The sequence below is a fragment of the Ursus maritimus genome, unplaced genomic scaffold (assembly GCF_017311325.1).
Source record: "Ursus maritimus isolate PB19 unplaced genomic scaffold, ASM1731132v1 scaffold_2, whole genome shotgun sequence".
NCBI classification, from domain to species: Eukaryota; Metazoa; Chordata; class Mammalia; order Carnivora; family Ursidae; genus Ursus; species Ursus maritimus.
The window spans coordinates 77,047,321-77,060,820 of NW_024424452.1; the positions used below are offsets into that span (position 1 = coordinate 77,047,321).

The 13,500-nt window shown below is 37.7% G+C and overlaps 1 protein-coding gene across 1 annotated transcript in view; it reads right to left on the reverse strand.

The window, feature by feature from the left end:
* Nucleotides 1-4,650: 4,650 nt before the first annotated feature.
* The window catches only part of TNFSF18 (TNF superfamily member 18), a 12,794-nt gene continuing 3,944 nt past the window's right edge, over nucleotides 4,651-13,500 (reverse strand). The window contains exons 2-3 of the mRNA XM_008696408.2: nucleotides 9,681-9,711; nucleotides 4,651-7,078 (exon numbers count right to left, since the gene is read on the reverse strand). Of these exons, the coding sequence (XP_008694630.1) occupies nucleotides 6,732-7,078; nucleotides 9,681-9,711 (378 nt within the window). The 3' untranslated portion in view covers nucleotides 4,651-6,731. The remainder of the gene's footprint in view (nucleotides 7,079-9,680; nucleotides 9,712-13,500) is intronic.

Genomic DNA, 13,500 nt, shown 5'->3' on the forward strand with positions numbered 1-13,500 from the left:
AGATACCCATGGATGTTTCTAATATAAATTTTCGATAAAAGCCAAAGTTACAAGCTTAATTTAAAATTTGGTGAGGGGAGGCACCTGGGTGGCTCAGTTGTTAAGTGTCTGCCTTTGGCTCAGGTCATGATCCCAGGGTTCTGGGATCAAGCCCCGCATCGGGTTCCCTGCTCAGCAGGTAGCCTGCTCTTCCCTCTCACACTCCCCCTGCTTGTGTTCCCTCTCTCGCTGTCTCTGTGTCAAATAAATAAAATCTTAAAAATAAAATAAATAAAAAATAAAAACAAAAATAAAATAAAAACAAAAATATAAAATAAAATAAAATAAAATAAAATAAAATAAAATAAAATAAAATAAAATTTGGTGAGGACATTACTGTAGTAGAGCAAGCTAATGTGTTCCAGAATACTGCTTCCTAGAGAAACAAGGATAATGAAATGATGACTATCTGATGATGGTGGTGGTATGGGCAATGGTGATAGAAACCAACTTTTACTGAGCACTTGTTATATGTGTACTTAGAAGTTTCAATGCATTACTTAGAGGTTTAAAAAACCTAGAGGAATGGAAGTGAGCATACCATTTTGAGAGATTGTTTACAACATATGTATCTTATATCTTGCTGGTCATCCTATCCAAGAGCCAGCATCCCATCTTTTTTGCTTATTCATGTCAGTATGTCTTGAGCTTTTTTAATGTTCTAAGCACTATTTAAGGTGCTGCTCGTACTGCATTAAACAAAGAAAATGCTTTTATCTTGGGACTTACCTTATGTTAGGGAGGAGAAAGAATAAGAGATATGTTAAAATCTCAACTTGAGAAATGACAAAGTTCAGAAACTTAGGAATAAATCCAAATCTGTAATAAAAATCAGTAGCAGCCACCATTTTAGTGTCTACTATGTTATCAAGAATTTTATGTAAATTAGTTGGTATTTTAAACCTCTTTTAAATTTATTATTTGACTCAACAAGTATTTATTAAGCTCCAAATATGTGTCAGGCATTGATAAGTAACAGTAAGCAAAATAAACAAGAAAGGTCTCCAAGAGGTCAAGTAATTTGTCCAAGATCCAAATAAGTAGTCAATGGCAAAACTGGAATTTGAAAACAAGTTTGACTACACAGTTGGAAGTTATAAAGCTATTGAAATAATCTTAGTGGCACAGACAAGAGACAGAGCAGAAAATAGGTCAGATTCTCTTTGAAAGTAAAGACATGATTTCCTAACAGATTAATTGTATGAAAAAGAAGAGTCAAGGTTTTGACTCAGAGGTTTTTGCCCTATACAACTGAAATGAGGGGGGCGGGGGGGACTTCAAGAAAAGCTAGTTTGGGAAAACATTTTGGAGATGTTGGATTTGAGATACCCATTATATCTCCAATGGAAATTGTTGAATAAACAGCTGGATTTACAAGTCTGAAGTAAAGGAGAGAAAATTGGGCAAAAGATGTATATTTGAGAGTTGACAGCATACAGGCAGATAATGTAATATTGATTGTGGCAAGGCTCAGATGCCTTAGATCGCCAGTGTTGAAGTGTCAGAGTTGCCGTTGGGTTATGAAAAGTGAAGACCCTGACCGTTTTTCAGACTCAGAGACTAGAAGGCCATTTGTTCTTGTGATGAGAGATGGATCATGGTAAGTCTCAGGGGCAGCACCAGTGTTGGTTTTGTCATTGTTGTTTGTTCTGTTTTGTTTTTTTATTTATTTGTTTGCTTGTTTAGAAGCTTTGAATCTTTTTAAATACTTGGAGAAATATTCAACTGAGATTCATCACATGCCATAAAACAGCAGTTCTCAGTGTGCATGAGAATAACCTATGGGCCAGACCATATTTAAAAATCCATTTGATCCCTAGTCCTCAGTCCTAAAAACATTTACTCAGTAGACTTGAAGGAGGCCTAGGAATCTCTTGTTTTTTCCAAGCATCCCCTGTGAATCTGATGTAGTCCATAGACTTCACTTTGAAAACCTCTGCCATTGATCATTGAATAAATTGAATAAATTGTTTTGCCTTAGGATGTTATAAAGACAGTTGCTTCTTGGTACATCTGCTCAGCAAAGCTTAAAACAAATAAGATTTTGTCCTGCTTTAGTGATTCAAGACAAAGTAGCTTATTGGCTATTTTCCCTTAGTGCGAGTGAATTTATAAGGTTCTTTACCTTACTTACAATAACGATGTTCCTCAGAACAGGTTTTGATGGGGAAGGAGAGTACTCGAGAATAGTAGGCGTTGGGATGGAAGACAGTAAGGAGAGTGAGACTTTCCCCACCGGACTCTGTTATCCAGAGTACATATAATAATGTTAAGTTCTTACCAATGCTCAAGTAAATTTATGATTTATTTATTTACCCAATAGACAAAAAGGATTATGAGTAAGGCACTGTGTCAGACTCGGGACTTTTGGACATCAGATTTGTCTCAGAGATTAGCTCATTGGATAGGAGATACAACCCATAAGCAGGGAGGAAAGGTAAGAGGCTCTCTGAGTCTTCCATTCTGTGAAACTTAAACTCGCGAGTTCACCCCAGTCCGGCTTGGACTCCGCATGTTTGAGGCCCAGGGTAAGCAACATGCTACCCCTGTGGTGTCCCTGGATAACACCAAAGCTGGCTGGAAACAATCACTCTGGACATGAAAATCAGAGATTCCCACTCTGATTATGCAATTGAAGCAATGAGGAAGGTGGTTTAATCTAATGATTCTGTCCATTACATTTTCATGTTCCTATTCCCAAATACTTCCTGAGTTCTTTGAAGCAGGACCTATAAACCCTCCAGTCTACTTTCCCAAACAGTGTAATGGGATTCATCAATACTGCTACATGTCTTAGAGTGATAGCTCAACTAAGCTGCTATTAACTCCTTAAACTAGTTAACTGCTAACAGAATCCAGTACATTCAAATAAAATAAATAGGAAAGTCTGCATTTTACTATCTAGAGCATTCACTGTGGACCTAAAGAGAGTCTGCTTAGAGCTCAGCACCAGGGGAAGGTTTCTTTTTCCTAACAAAACAGTGTGTGTTAAAACAATTTTTTTTTTTGGATGAAACAACTCTATTTCCTTCATGCTTCTCTAATTTTCCTTGATTTTCAAGTAATTAAAAGCAGTGTTTTATGTTCATTTGTAATAATGTTCTTAAGCCTAACTTTTCTGAATAACTTTCCTCTCCCTCTGCCGTTGTATTAAGCTCTTATTTTATTTCTCGTGTGATGAGAGTTTGGAGCTTTTTGTATTTCTGCATATTATCATAGGTCTCTCTGATCCCTTTTTGACATCCGAGAGTATGACTGGTTATTAAAGTGGGATTCTACCTGATTCAGTTTCAACTCAGGCATAATATGACTGAACTAAGATATCGAAGTGAGAGTAAGACAGTTGCCCCCACCAATATGCAGAATTTACAAAAGGAATAAGGTAAGCCTCTTTCCTCTGATACTCTTTGACACAATAGCTGGATCAAGGACATAAAGTGAGGGCAGAGGGGTAAGAGAGTTTGTGATAACATTTATAAAGACAAAGGTGTGGCCATGCTGTGAGTCCCCACCCACTCCATTTACAGGAGAAATGGGGAGCAATGAAACTTTCTAACCTTAAGCCTGGTAGGAGGACTTCAAGGGAACCCCTAAAAGAGCTTTCAAGTGTATTTCTTGTAATTGGGAGATACAGAGAACTAGTGCCTGACTCCCACCAGAGAAAGCAAAAGTTGACCTCAAGCTAGAGTTTGACCCCACCCCGCAAATCTGTTGGGAAAAGAAAGGCCAACTCCTTGGTAGTGGAAATGGGAGAATCTTGCTAAATGATACTCTCTGTAGGTGCAAAGCATGTGTACAGGTTTCTTGTGGATAGATGTGGGACTCACAAGAGAGTCGTGACGCATAGAGTGACTTTGCCAGGGTCACTAGTGACCCCCAAAATAGAGATGCATCGTATCAGATCAAGAAAAGTGTATGTACCAAGGTATCCTTTAAACTTCTACCTGAAGGTAATCCTCAGACTCCTCACCCATAGTTGATCAGGTTTTTGTTTCTCCTTCTCACATAAAAGTTTTTTAAAATGTCCTCACCCCCACCAATGAAATTGCTTCTTTAAGATCAAACACAAAAAGACAGGAATTTCATCTCCAAGATGAACAGATATACTTCATTTAAGGAGTTAGTTTGCCCCATCAAATGCTCAAAACTGCACTACTTTTGAATTAACTGCCATCTTCAGAAGCAGAGACTTAACCCACAGTGATATTCCACACTCTAGATAAGTTTTGATGGGCAAAATGGAAGGTAAAAAAAAACACAGTATAAGAGGGGCTGGTGACTGCTTTCTTGAAGAGGATGAGTGAGGTGGAGTTGAGGAGGTGGGTGGAAGACAGAATATGAAACTGTCTAACTCATCAGAAATTGGGACAGCTTATAATCAAAAGCTAATTGCATCCAGCTCTCACTTTTGCCTAACACTAGCCAAGCAAGTGTTTCATGTGGGCAAGTTTTTCTCTGATGCCCCTTCAAGTTCTCAACATCACTGACTCTAAACTGATAACCCACAGATAAGTCAGCTACAGACCACTTACCGATATACATTTATTATAGGTTTCGACTATCTGAAGAAAAAAGGAAACAGAGTATACATGAAAATGAAGGCTAAAATTACAACACCAGGAAAATTCAAAGTTCATCTGTTGGTAGCCCTCGCTCTGGCTGCAGCTGCTGAGATCACTCTTGCCCTGAGAAATCATTGCCATGTGGGACTTTTGCTGGGAGTATGACGATTTCACTCTCTCCCTTGCCTGCCTTGATTGTCCCAGGAATGAGACAGGAGCAGAGAGGAGTCATTAAGAAGGAGAGTTTTACAAACAGTAGTGTGCCAGTGAACTGGATCTCCAAAAGGAAAATCCCTAATTTGTAGTGCTGCCAATTTCCATGGTATAAATAGTCCGACCATGGCCAATTTTAAGGATGACTATAATTAATAACCAGATTGCAAATTTTTGAAAATTTAACAATTAGCTGTCATGAGCTTAGTGCCAGCGCACTCCGGCACACTGCTGCTGATAACTCAACAACAGTCGATAACAAGAAGTTTCCATAAATATGTGTGATATAACTTTAATTTCCTGAGAAAATATGCAAATGAAAGAGAAGCAGGGTATCTAGGTCTTTGGCCAGTACCGCTACTTAGCAGATGTTTTTTAAAAAAAGACTGAGAGACATCTTGGCCTCAGATTTACTCTGCTCCCCCACAATTTTTGTTACATACAATACAAATATTTTTAAATTAACTTTATATGTAATACTATTAATTAACATAATATAGCTTTTTACAAATATCCATAAATATTTTAAATTGGGTGATCATGTAATCATATTACAAACCTCTCAACAAGAACCACAAATAGCTAATTAATCTAACAGAGTCTAAAAACTTTAGCAGGCTATCATTGAATTGAGTGCTATTCATTATTTTTAGAAGTTAACACGTTTGACCAAGACAAGCTCTTTCAACTGAGGAAGAGGATTTAGTGAGAGTAAGCCCTGAGCAACACCCTTGTGCTCCCTGCTTCAAGCAGGGAAAGGAAAAGTAGTTTGTTAAGGAAGGAGAGTAGGTTGTAGTTTTATTCTACCCTCCTTGAGCTGAAAGGGAATGCATCTCTTGATAATTAAATCTGCTAAGCTCAGAGACTTAACATCATAGCTGAAATACTAACGCTAAAGCTGAGATAGTATGATTTACTGGGGAAGCCCACTGGGCCTATCAATCATTAGTTCTATAGGTTGAGGCAAGTTACCTGTGCTCTAGATGCCTTCATATTTTCATTGTTTATATTGTGCCAAAAACACCTGCCCCATTCACTTCATAGAGCTGCTCTGTGATATATGAAAGCAATTTGCAAACTATGGAGAGCCAGCTAAAAATGTGAAATTATTACGTGACATAATACGGTACTGATGTGATACCAATTTCTAGGGTTTAATTTTATGATTACTAATGATTAGTCTTTCTTTACTACTGACAACATTTAGACACACATCAACAACTTCTCATGAGCCCTATGTCAAGGTTCAGAATGAGTCCTTTGACCAGCTGGTGTTATAAAGCATTCTGCATCCTGAATGTGATGAAATCAAGGGAAATTCCCAAGTAAAGTGCATTCCATTCTATACCATCTGTGCCTTTGCCCCAATAGTCCTCTAGAGTATTCTCTGTCTTCTTAACATCATCACATCTAAAGTGGGGTATTGATGGCATATCTGTGGCCACCCTCCCAGTCTGGCTACTTTTACTAGGAGGGCCTCAAAAGACAGGAGCATGGGAAGAATAAAGTGAAGCAGCCCAAGAATATGAGAACAAGGCCAGGCCAATACCCTGGATCTTTTTTTGCATACCGGGTAAGGCTCCCAGGGCAATAAGACAATTTTTCCACACCCAAGGATTCACGAATTAGATACAGACTCTTTGAGAAGCTTCTTTCCTTGAGCCACCCACAGTCATTTATCATGGATTAGTAAAGTGTCTTTGCTGACCCAATGTCAGAGGTGAAGTAATGTCTCTGGCCTGTCCTCTGAGTCTCTTTTGGATAAGCTTGAGAGATGAAAATTCACATGCAGAGGGGTTCTATTTGTGTTGATTTATATACTCAGACAAACTGCAGGTGTTGGAAATCTGCCTCCTCCAACACACTCACCGGCATCTCTGCATGTGCTAAAGGTGATAAGGAGGCCAAATCGAACCTCTAGGAGTTGTAGTGGGGATTTGCTAGCAATAAGATCCCCCAGTATGTATTATTTTTTAGAACCTGATGGTCAGAGTTGTATATCAACTCTAGTATATCTCCAGCATGGAATTCATAAGTCCCTCCTACATTTTGAATTTTAGAGTTGTTTGTTAGAGCTTGTATGATGTCTTCATTTTTACATAGCCGCACCTCAAAAGGAGCTGGTTCCTTGTAGGTTGTATTGGGAGCCACTTGTCCATAAATTAGATACAAGCCATTCTGAAGTATCTCCAGTTTCTCATCAGCTGTCTTATTCACACAAGGAAGCTTAGGACATGTCATTTGCCATTTTAAAGGGAATGGTCCTGTAAGAAATTTACAAAGTAAAAAAAAAAAGGAAAACATAGTTATTTATTTCATTCCCTTCCTGATTATAGTTCTTTCCCACTTACAAGTTGTTTCTTTACCTAGTCTATATTAGTTCTCTCCAACCACAATTTTAATATTTTAAGTATCTATTTCTTGTTTTAGAGAAATTGCAAGTCCTCGGTGTATCTCTTACTTGGAGAGCTCTAAACAAATGGATGTAGAATAGAAAAATGGGTTAAGTTTTAGGTGCCATTGCATCTCTTGTCAGTCAATATTTGTGAAAGGAACTAAAGAAGAAGAAAGGGAGAGAGGAATCATACACCAGGATTGCGATAACCAAAGCTGGCAGTCCAGAAAACATATTCATGCTTTGCTATGTAAATACTATTTACTGTGTATCATTTTATCGAGACCTTCCTCATTGTCTACATAAAATAGTGCTCTCCTGCCACTCTCCCTTTTATCCTGTTTTTGTTTTCTTCGTAGCAGTTGTGTCACCATCTAACATATTATAAATTAAGTTGCTCATTTCTTTATTGTTTATATTATACCCATTTGAATATAACATCTTTGAGGACAAGTGTGTCTCTATTTTGTTCATTGCTCTGTCTTCAGCACCTAAAAGAGTTCCTGGAATCTGATGTGTGCTCAATAAATATTTATTGATTGAATGATACATCCATGTTCCTGAATTAGGTGCATTATGTCTAAATTATGGCTCCTCTCTTTAGTTTATGGGGGTATACCCAAGATCTACTTGGGATATCATGGTAAATTCATGAGTTTATAAGTGGAAATTATTTGAATTTTTAGATATAAAAATTTAAATTTTTAAATGTTTAAATATAAGTATCCCTAGTTTAAAACTGTCACAGGGAATGGAGAAAGAGTCAAGACTTGGTCACTTATTTTCATAGGAATATGTGGAATTTACATATTTTCCTAATGTTAATTGTTTTTGCATAGTAGTGTGATTTCAGAGCTCCAGGGACTCTCTTGATTGTTCAAAAATACCTATTTGGCCCATTCTCTAATTTCCCTAATTTTTTTTATGAGGGCAAAGCCTTTATCTCATAATTAGAAAGAAATCTTGATAAGAAAGCAACCCAGAAGAAATCACACATTGACTTAAATTGTTATTTATATAAATGATTGATTATAAGGCTGTGAGGGTAGATTCTGAAGGAGAATGGAGGAAAGATCATTAGAGCAAGAAGCAAAGTCTCTTTTTATCTCCAATGAGCCCAAAGCCCAACAATTTCTTCCTGCTTTACACATAATACATAACAGACAATAGACAAGTCGCCAGGAAAAAGTATCACTGGTTCTGAAAGAATAGGAGCCACTGACAGACTTGAGGCCACTTAGCAGCACTTGAGATTCTCAACATTTTATCACCTCAAGAAGGAATTTCAAACATATCATGATTTCCACTCCATTTACTAGAAAAACAAAAACAAATTACAAAGACAGAGACAAGAAGTAAAAAGAGATCCCCTAATTCCCACAAGCCAGGGAAGCCCGGCATTTTGAATTGTATAGGAAAACAAGGATTGTAGTTAACTTTAAAAACTTCTGCTCTCAGCTGAAAAATGTGTGTGTGTGGCCTGAAATATGTAAACAATCCAAATGTATTTATTTTCAATTTATTTTATTTCATTTATTTATTTTTTATTATGTTTTGTTAGTCACCATACAGTACATCATTAGTTTTTGATGTAATGTTCCATGATTCATTGTTTGTGTATAACACCCACTGCTCCATGCAATACGTGCCCTCCTTAATACCCATCACTGGGCTAGCCCATCCCCCCACCCCCCTCCCCTCTAAAACCCTCAGTTTGTTTCTTGGAGTCCATAGTCTCTCTTGGTTCGTCTCCCCCTCTGTTTCCCTCCCCCGTTCATTTTTCCCTTCCTTCTCCTAATCATCTCCCTGCTATTCCTTATGTTCCACAAAGAAGTGAAATTATATGATAATTGTCTTTCTCTGCTTGGTTTATTTCACTTAGCATAATCCCCTCCAGTTCATTTTGTATGTATTCTAAGAAATACCCTAAGGCTCAGTGTACCTGTAAACTTTAATGTGTTTTCTTAGTACGTACCAGGTCATTCATTCTAAGGGAAAGTGGCTCAGAAGCTGAGAGGATGGGAGAGGCACAAAGGAAGTGGCCATTTCCCTGGCTTTCTTTCCTTTTCTATATATTTGGAAACAAAAATGTCACCCTACACACACTCTACTGAGCACCAGCAATATGTGAACTGTGAGAAGAACTTTGAGTTTGTCAGAGGGAAAGGTTGTAGAAATTTGAAACTTGTGCCTATTAAAACACAAAGTTAGAGGTGGATTCCCAGATTTCAGGTTCCTGGCCCTGTAACAGTGATGCATATTCCTGCCCAGAGATGTGACCTTGAATGTAAGTTTCATCGAGGCATGGACTTGACTGTCTGGTTTACCTCTGAAGTCTCAGCTCCTAGACAATTGCTTGGCACATGGTAAGCTGTTATAAATAGCAGTCGAAAAATGAATAAAGATGGGCTTCCTTCTTGTATCAAATACTAAGAAAAGTAAAAAGGAGGTATGCAAGACAGGTTACTCACCAAATTTAGCTATGCAGGGCTCACTGGCAGTCTGTAGGGGAAGAAAAAGAGGAACTGGTCAGGAGGATGACAGTGTCACAGGCTTCTTGACCGGTTTTATTTAGAGCTTCAGATCCTGAAGCAAACTTCTTTTCCCTAGCCATATTAAAAAATCCTTCCCTCCACCTTATCTTGCCTGTTTCAGCTTTCCTTTGCAGATGGCTGGCTCTGTCCTTTCCCTTTCATTACCTAACTGCGTTTATGGGTCTTCTAGACAAAAGTTAAGGTCTCATTCCATCCACCTAATATCTACACACAGGACAACTATTTGATCTTGGACTATCCTCCTCTTGGGTTTTAGAAATTATCTATAAACAGTAGTCTCCACACCCGAGTCACTACACAAGGTGATCCATTGGCATGTGAAAAGAAAATAATAGAATTTCTAGTTAAGTTTATTTTTATTTTTAATAATATTAAATTAAACTACAGAAATATTCACAATGCAGACTGGTAAAGCCACCCTTATTTAATATTCAGACATCACACCGTTTACAGTAACTGAGATACCCTGAGGAGACTAGTTTCAAACTGTTGCAACATACCACAGTTTACTTGCTACAAGAAGCCATCAGTGTGGTTAATTCTATAAATACTGGTATTTAAATGCTAAGGGCTTTAAAATACTTAGTAAAATAAGGTATAACCACAAAAAAATTTTTTGTACCATGTAAAGTTCATTGGTTTCTTTTAAGAGACTGTTTGAACTTAAAGATATTGCACATTTTTCTTTTATGGGATTTCTTTGGCTGCTGTGGTAGGAATAAAGCAAAGAGAGGCCAGGGCAAAAGCAGTGAGACCAGTCAAAAGATGACTGTAATCATCTAGGCAAGAAAGCATGGTGCTTCTGACCAAAGTGCTGGCTATCCTGACATGGATATGGGATGAGAAAATGAGAAGACAAAAGATGACTCCAAGATATTGGGCATCAGTAATTGAAAAAATAAAGTTGTTAATCACTGAAATGAGCAAGTTTTAAGAGGAGTAAATTGAGAGGAAAGAATCATGAGTTCCCTTTTGGATATATCAAGTTTATGATTGATACTTATTACATATCCAGGTGGACTCAAGTGTCAGGTAGGCAGTTGGACCTATGAGGATGGAATTTAAGGAGTTCTGATTATATAAATTTTGGAATCTTATTAAGGCATGAGATTGTGTGAGATTGTCAAGGCCGTGAGGATATACATAGAGAGGAGCGTTGGAACACTGCAATGTTTAGAGGTCAGGGAATGAGGAAGAAACACCATAGGAGAACACCAAAGGACACTAATAAAGAAAGGCCAGTGAGTCAGAAGGGAAACCTGAAGAGTGTGATGTTGGAAACGAAGGGAAGGAAGTATTTCAGGGAGACATGATCAGCTGTATCAAATGCGGCCGATGGGTCGAGTGAGAAGAGGGCAGGGAAGTAACTGGTGGATTTGACAATATGGTAGTCATTGGGGATTTTGGCAAAAGTAGTCTCTGTGATGTGGTGAGGACAGAACCTTAATTAGAATAGATTTAAGGTTAAATGAGAAAAGAAAATTTGGGGGAATTTTGCTGTAAGGGAAAAATGGAAAAATTAAGTGGAGCCTGGATGGGGATGAGAGGTCAAAGAAATGTTTTGATTTTGTTGTTTTTCTTAGTCTTTGGTTTTGTTTTAACATGAAAGAACGGACAACATGGTTATCTGTTGCCATTTGATGGGAATGTTCCAGTAAAGGGGGGAGGGGTGTGGAATAGAATGTAAGAGCTAGGAGATAAATTGTTGGAGCAATCAATGTCCTTGAGTAGGTAAGGGGACAGAATCTGGTTCACAGGTGGCCTTAGATAGGTGCATGAACAGTTCATACACAGTGACAAGAGGGAAACAGTCTATGTGGACAAAATTGCAGGTAAGTGGTAGATATGTTGGGGAGCTTTGGAACTTCTTTCCTGCCTACTTCTATTTTTCTTGTAGAACTTGGAGGCAAGGTTTTCAAGTGGAAAAGAGAATGGGGAAAACATATTGCATATTTAAACAGAAGTCAAAGGAATAAAATAGTCCAGTAGAGGAGAGTGGAGAAATATAGGTTATGACAGTCAAAATCATGAATCAAAGTAAATTAACTTGGAATATAACCTTCAAATTATTGTGTCACAAAGTGTTAAACTAAGGTTAAGAAAATAAAAGAAACACATTTATTAAATTACTAAAATATTGTCTTGGTTATATTAGAAATGTTTGTATGATATTAACTGTAAGATATAATATTTTGGTAAAAGCAAAACAGTTTTGCACTGTGAATAAACTATATGAAGCATGTCATTCTGTTCATCCTTATAAATTTCCATTTTGTATATCTTTTTATTATACATAGTATTAGCACTTATATCTAACATAATAAATTAGCATATATGGTGGGATTATATTCAAAAATATTTTGTTGATAAGAATATGTGGTCCATATATACAATGGAATTTTACTCAGCCATCAGAAAGGATGATTACCCAACATTTGCATCAACATGGACGGGACTGGAGGAGATTATGCTAAGTGAAATAAGTCAAGCAGAGAAAGACAATTACCATATGGTTTCACTTATTTGTGGAACATAGGCATAGCAGGGAGATCATTAGGAGAAGGAAGGGAAAAATGAAGGGGGGAAAACAGAGGGGGAGACGAACCATGAGAGACTGTGGACTCTGGGAAACAAACTGAGGGTTTTAGAGGGGAAGTGGGTATGAGGATGGGCTAGCCCAGTGATGGGTATTAAGGAGGGCACGTATTGCATGGAGCACTGGGTGTTATATGCAAACAATGAATCATGGAACACTACATCAAAAACTAATGATGTACTGTAAGGAGGTGCAATCATCAAGTTTGGATATGATTGTTCTTGCTCTTGCAGTTATTTCATCCTCTTTTTGGGGTATCTTAGAAGAAGTGCTGAAATTCAATTTAGTTTGACCCATGATAGGCATGTGATAGATTCCCTTATCTTCAGTTTTCTCATTTATAAAATGGGAGACATAATAGCACCTAGCTCACTGAGGGTGCTTATTGGGCAATGTAATATTTGTTAAGACAGATCTGGTCCTGCTCATTAAATTTTAGCTGCTTCGATAATGATGCTGATTATAATGAAGAACTGAACAAAACATTAATCACCTATATTCCCAACTAGCATTTTAAGCAAGAGAAACATACAATTTCTAGTCCTTGCCTCTTCGGCAGTTTATAATCTTTCTAGAAAGACATGATTACACACATGAGGCAATTGGGTAACAATCTAAATATAAATGAGTGCCAAAATATGTGGCACAGATAATATCTGTGGTGTCTACTATCATGCCTAGAGAGTGTGTAGAGAAACCCAAGGCCACAGACAAATTAATTGCCAGAGACAGAAATCCTAGATACTGTGCTTGGGCTGCCTTAATGTCTACTTAGAACTGCAGAAACCACCACTGACATCTTCTGTTGCCACAAATGAAAATCTGTCTAATCGCAAAAATCATCTATTTGGCAGCAAGGTATAGTGTTTAGCTGAGGAAATGAAATAGATGAGCAAGGAATATCTGCTTTATTAAAAGTCTTTTTAAACTTATCCTCATTATGATTTCAGTAATAAATATGCAAATATGAATCACTGCAATCTATGTACATAGCAGAATCTGCTATGGGTCAGGCACTGTATGGTCTCATTAACCCTTACTGCAGGTCTGTGGGATAAGAACTAGCATGCCAGTTGGAGAGGATGTGGAGAAAGGGGATCCCTCCTACATTGTTGGTGGGAATGCAAGTTGGTACAGCCA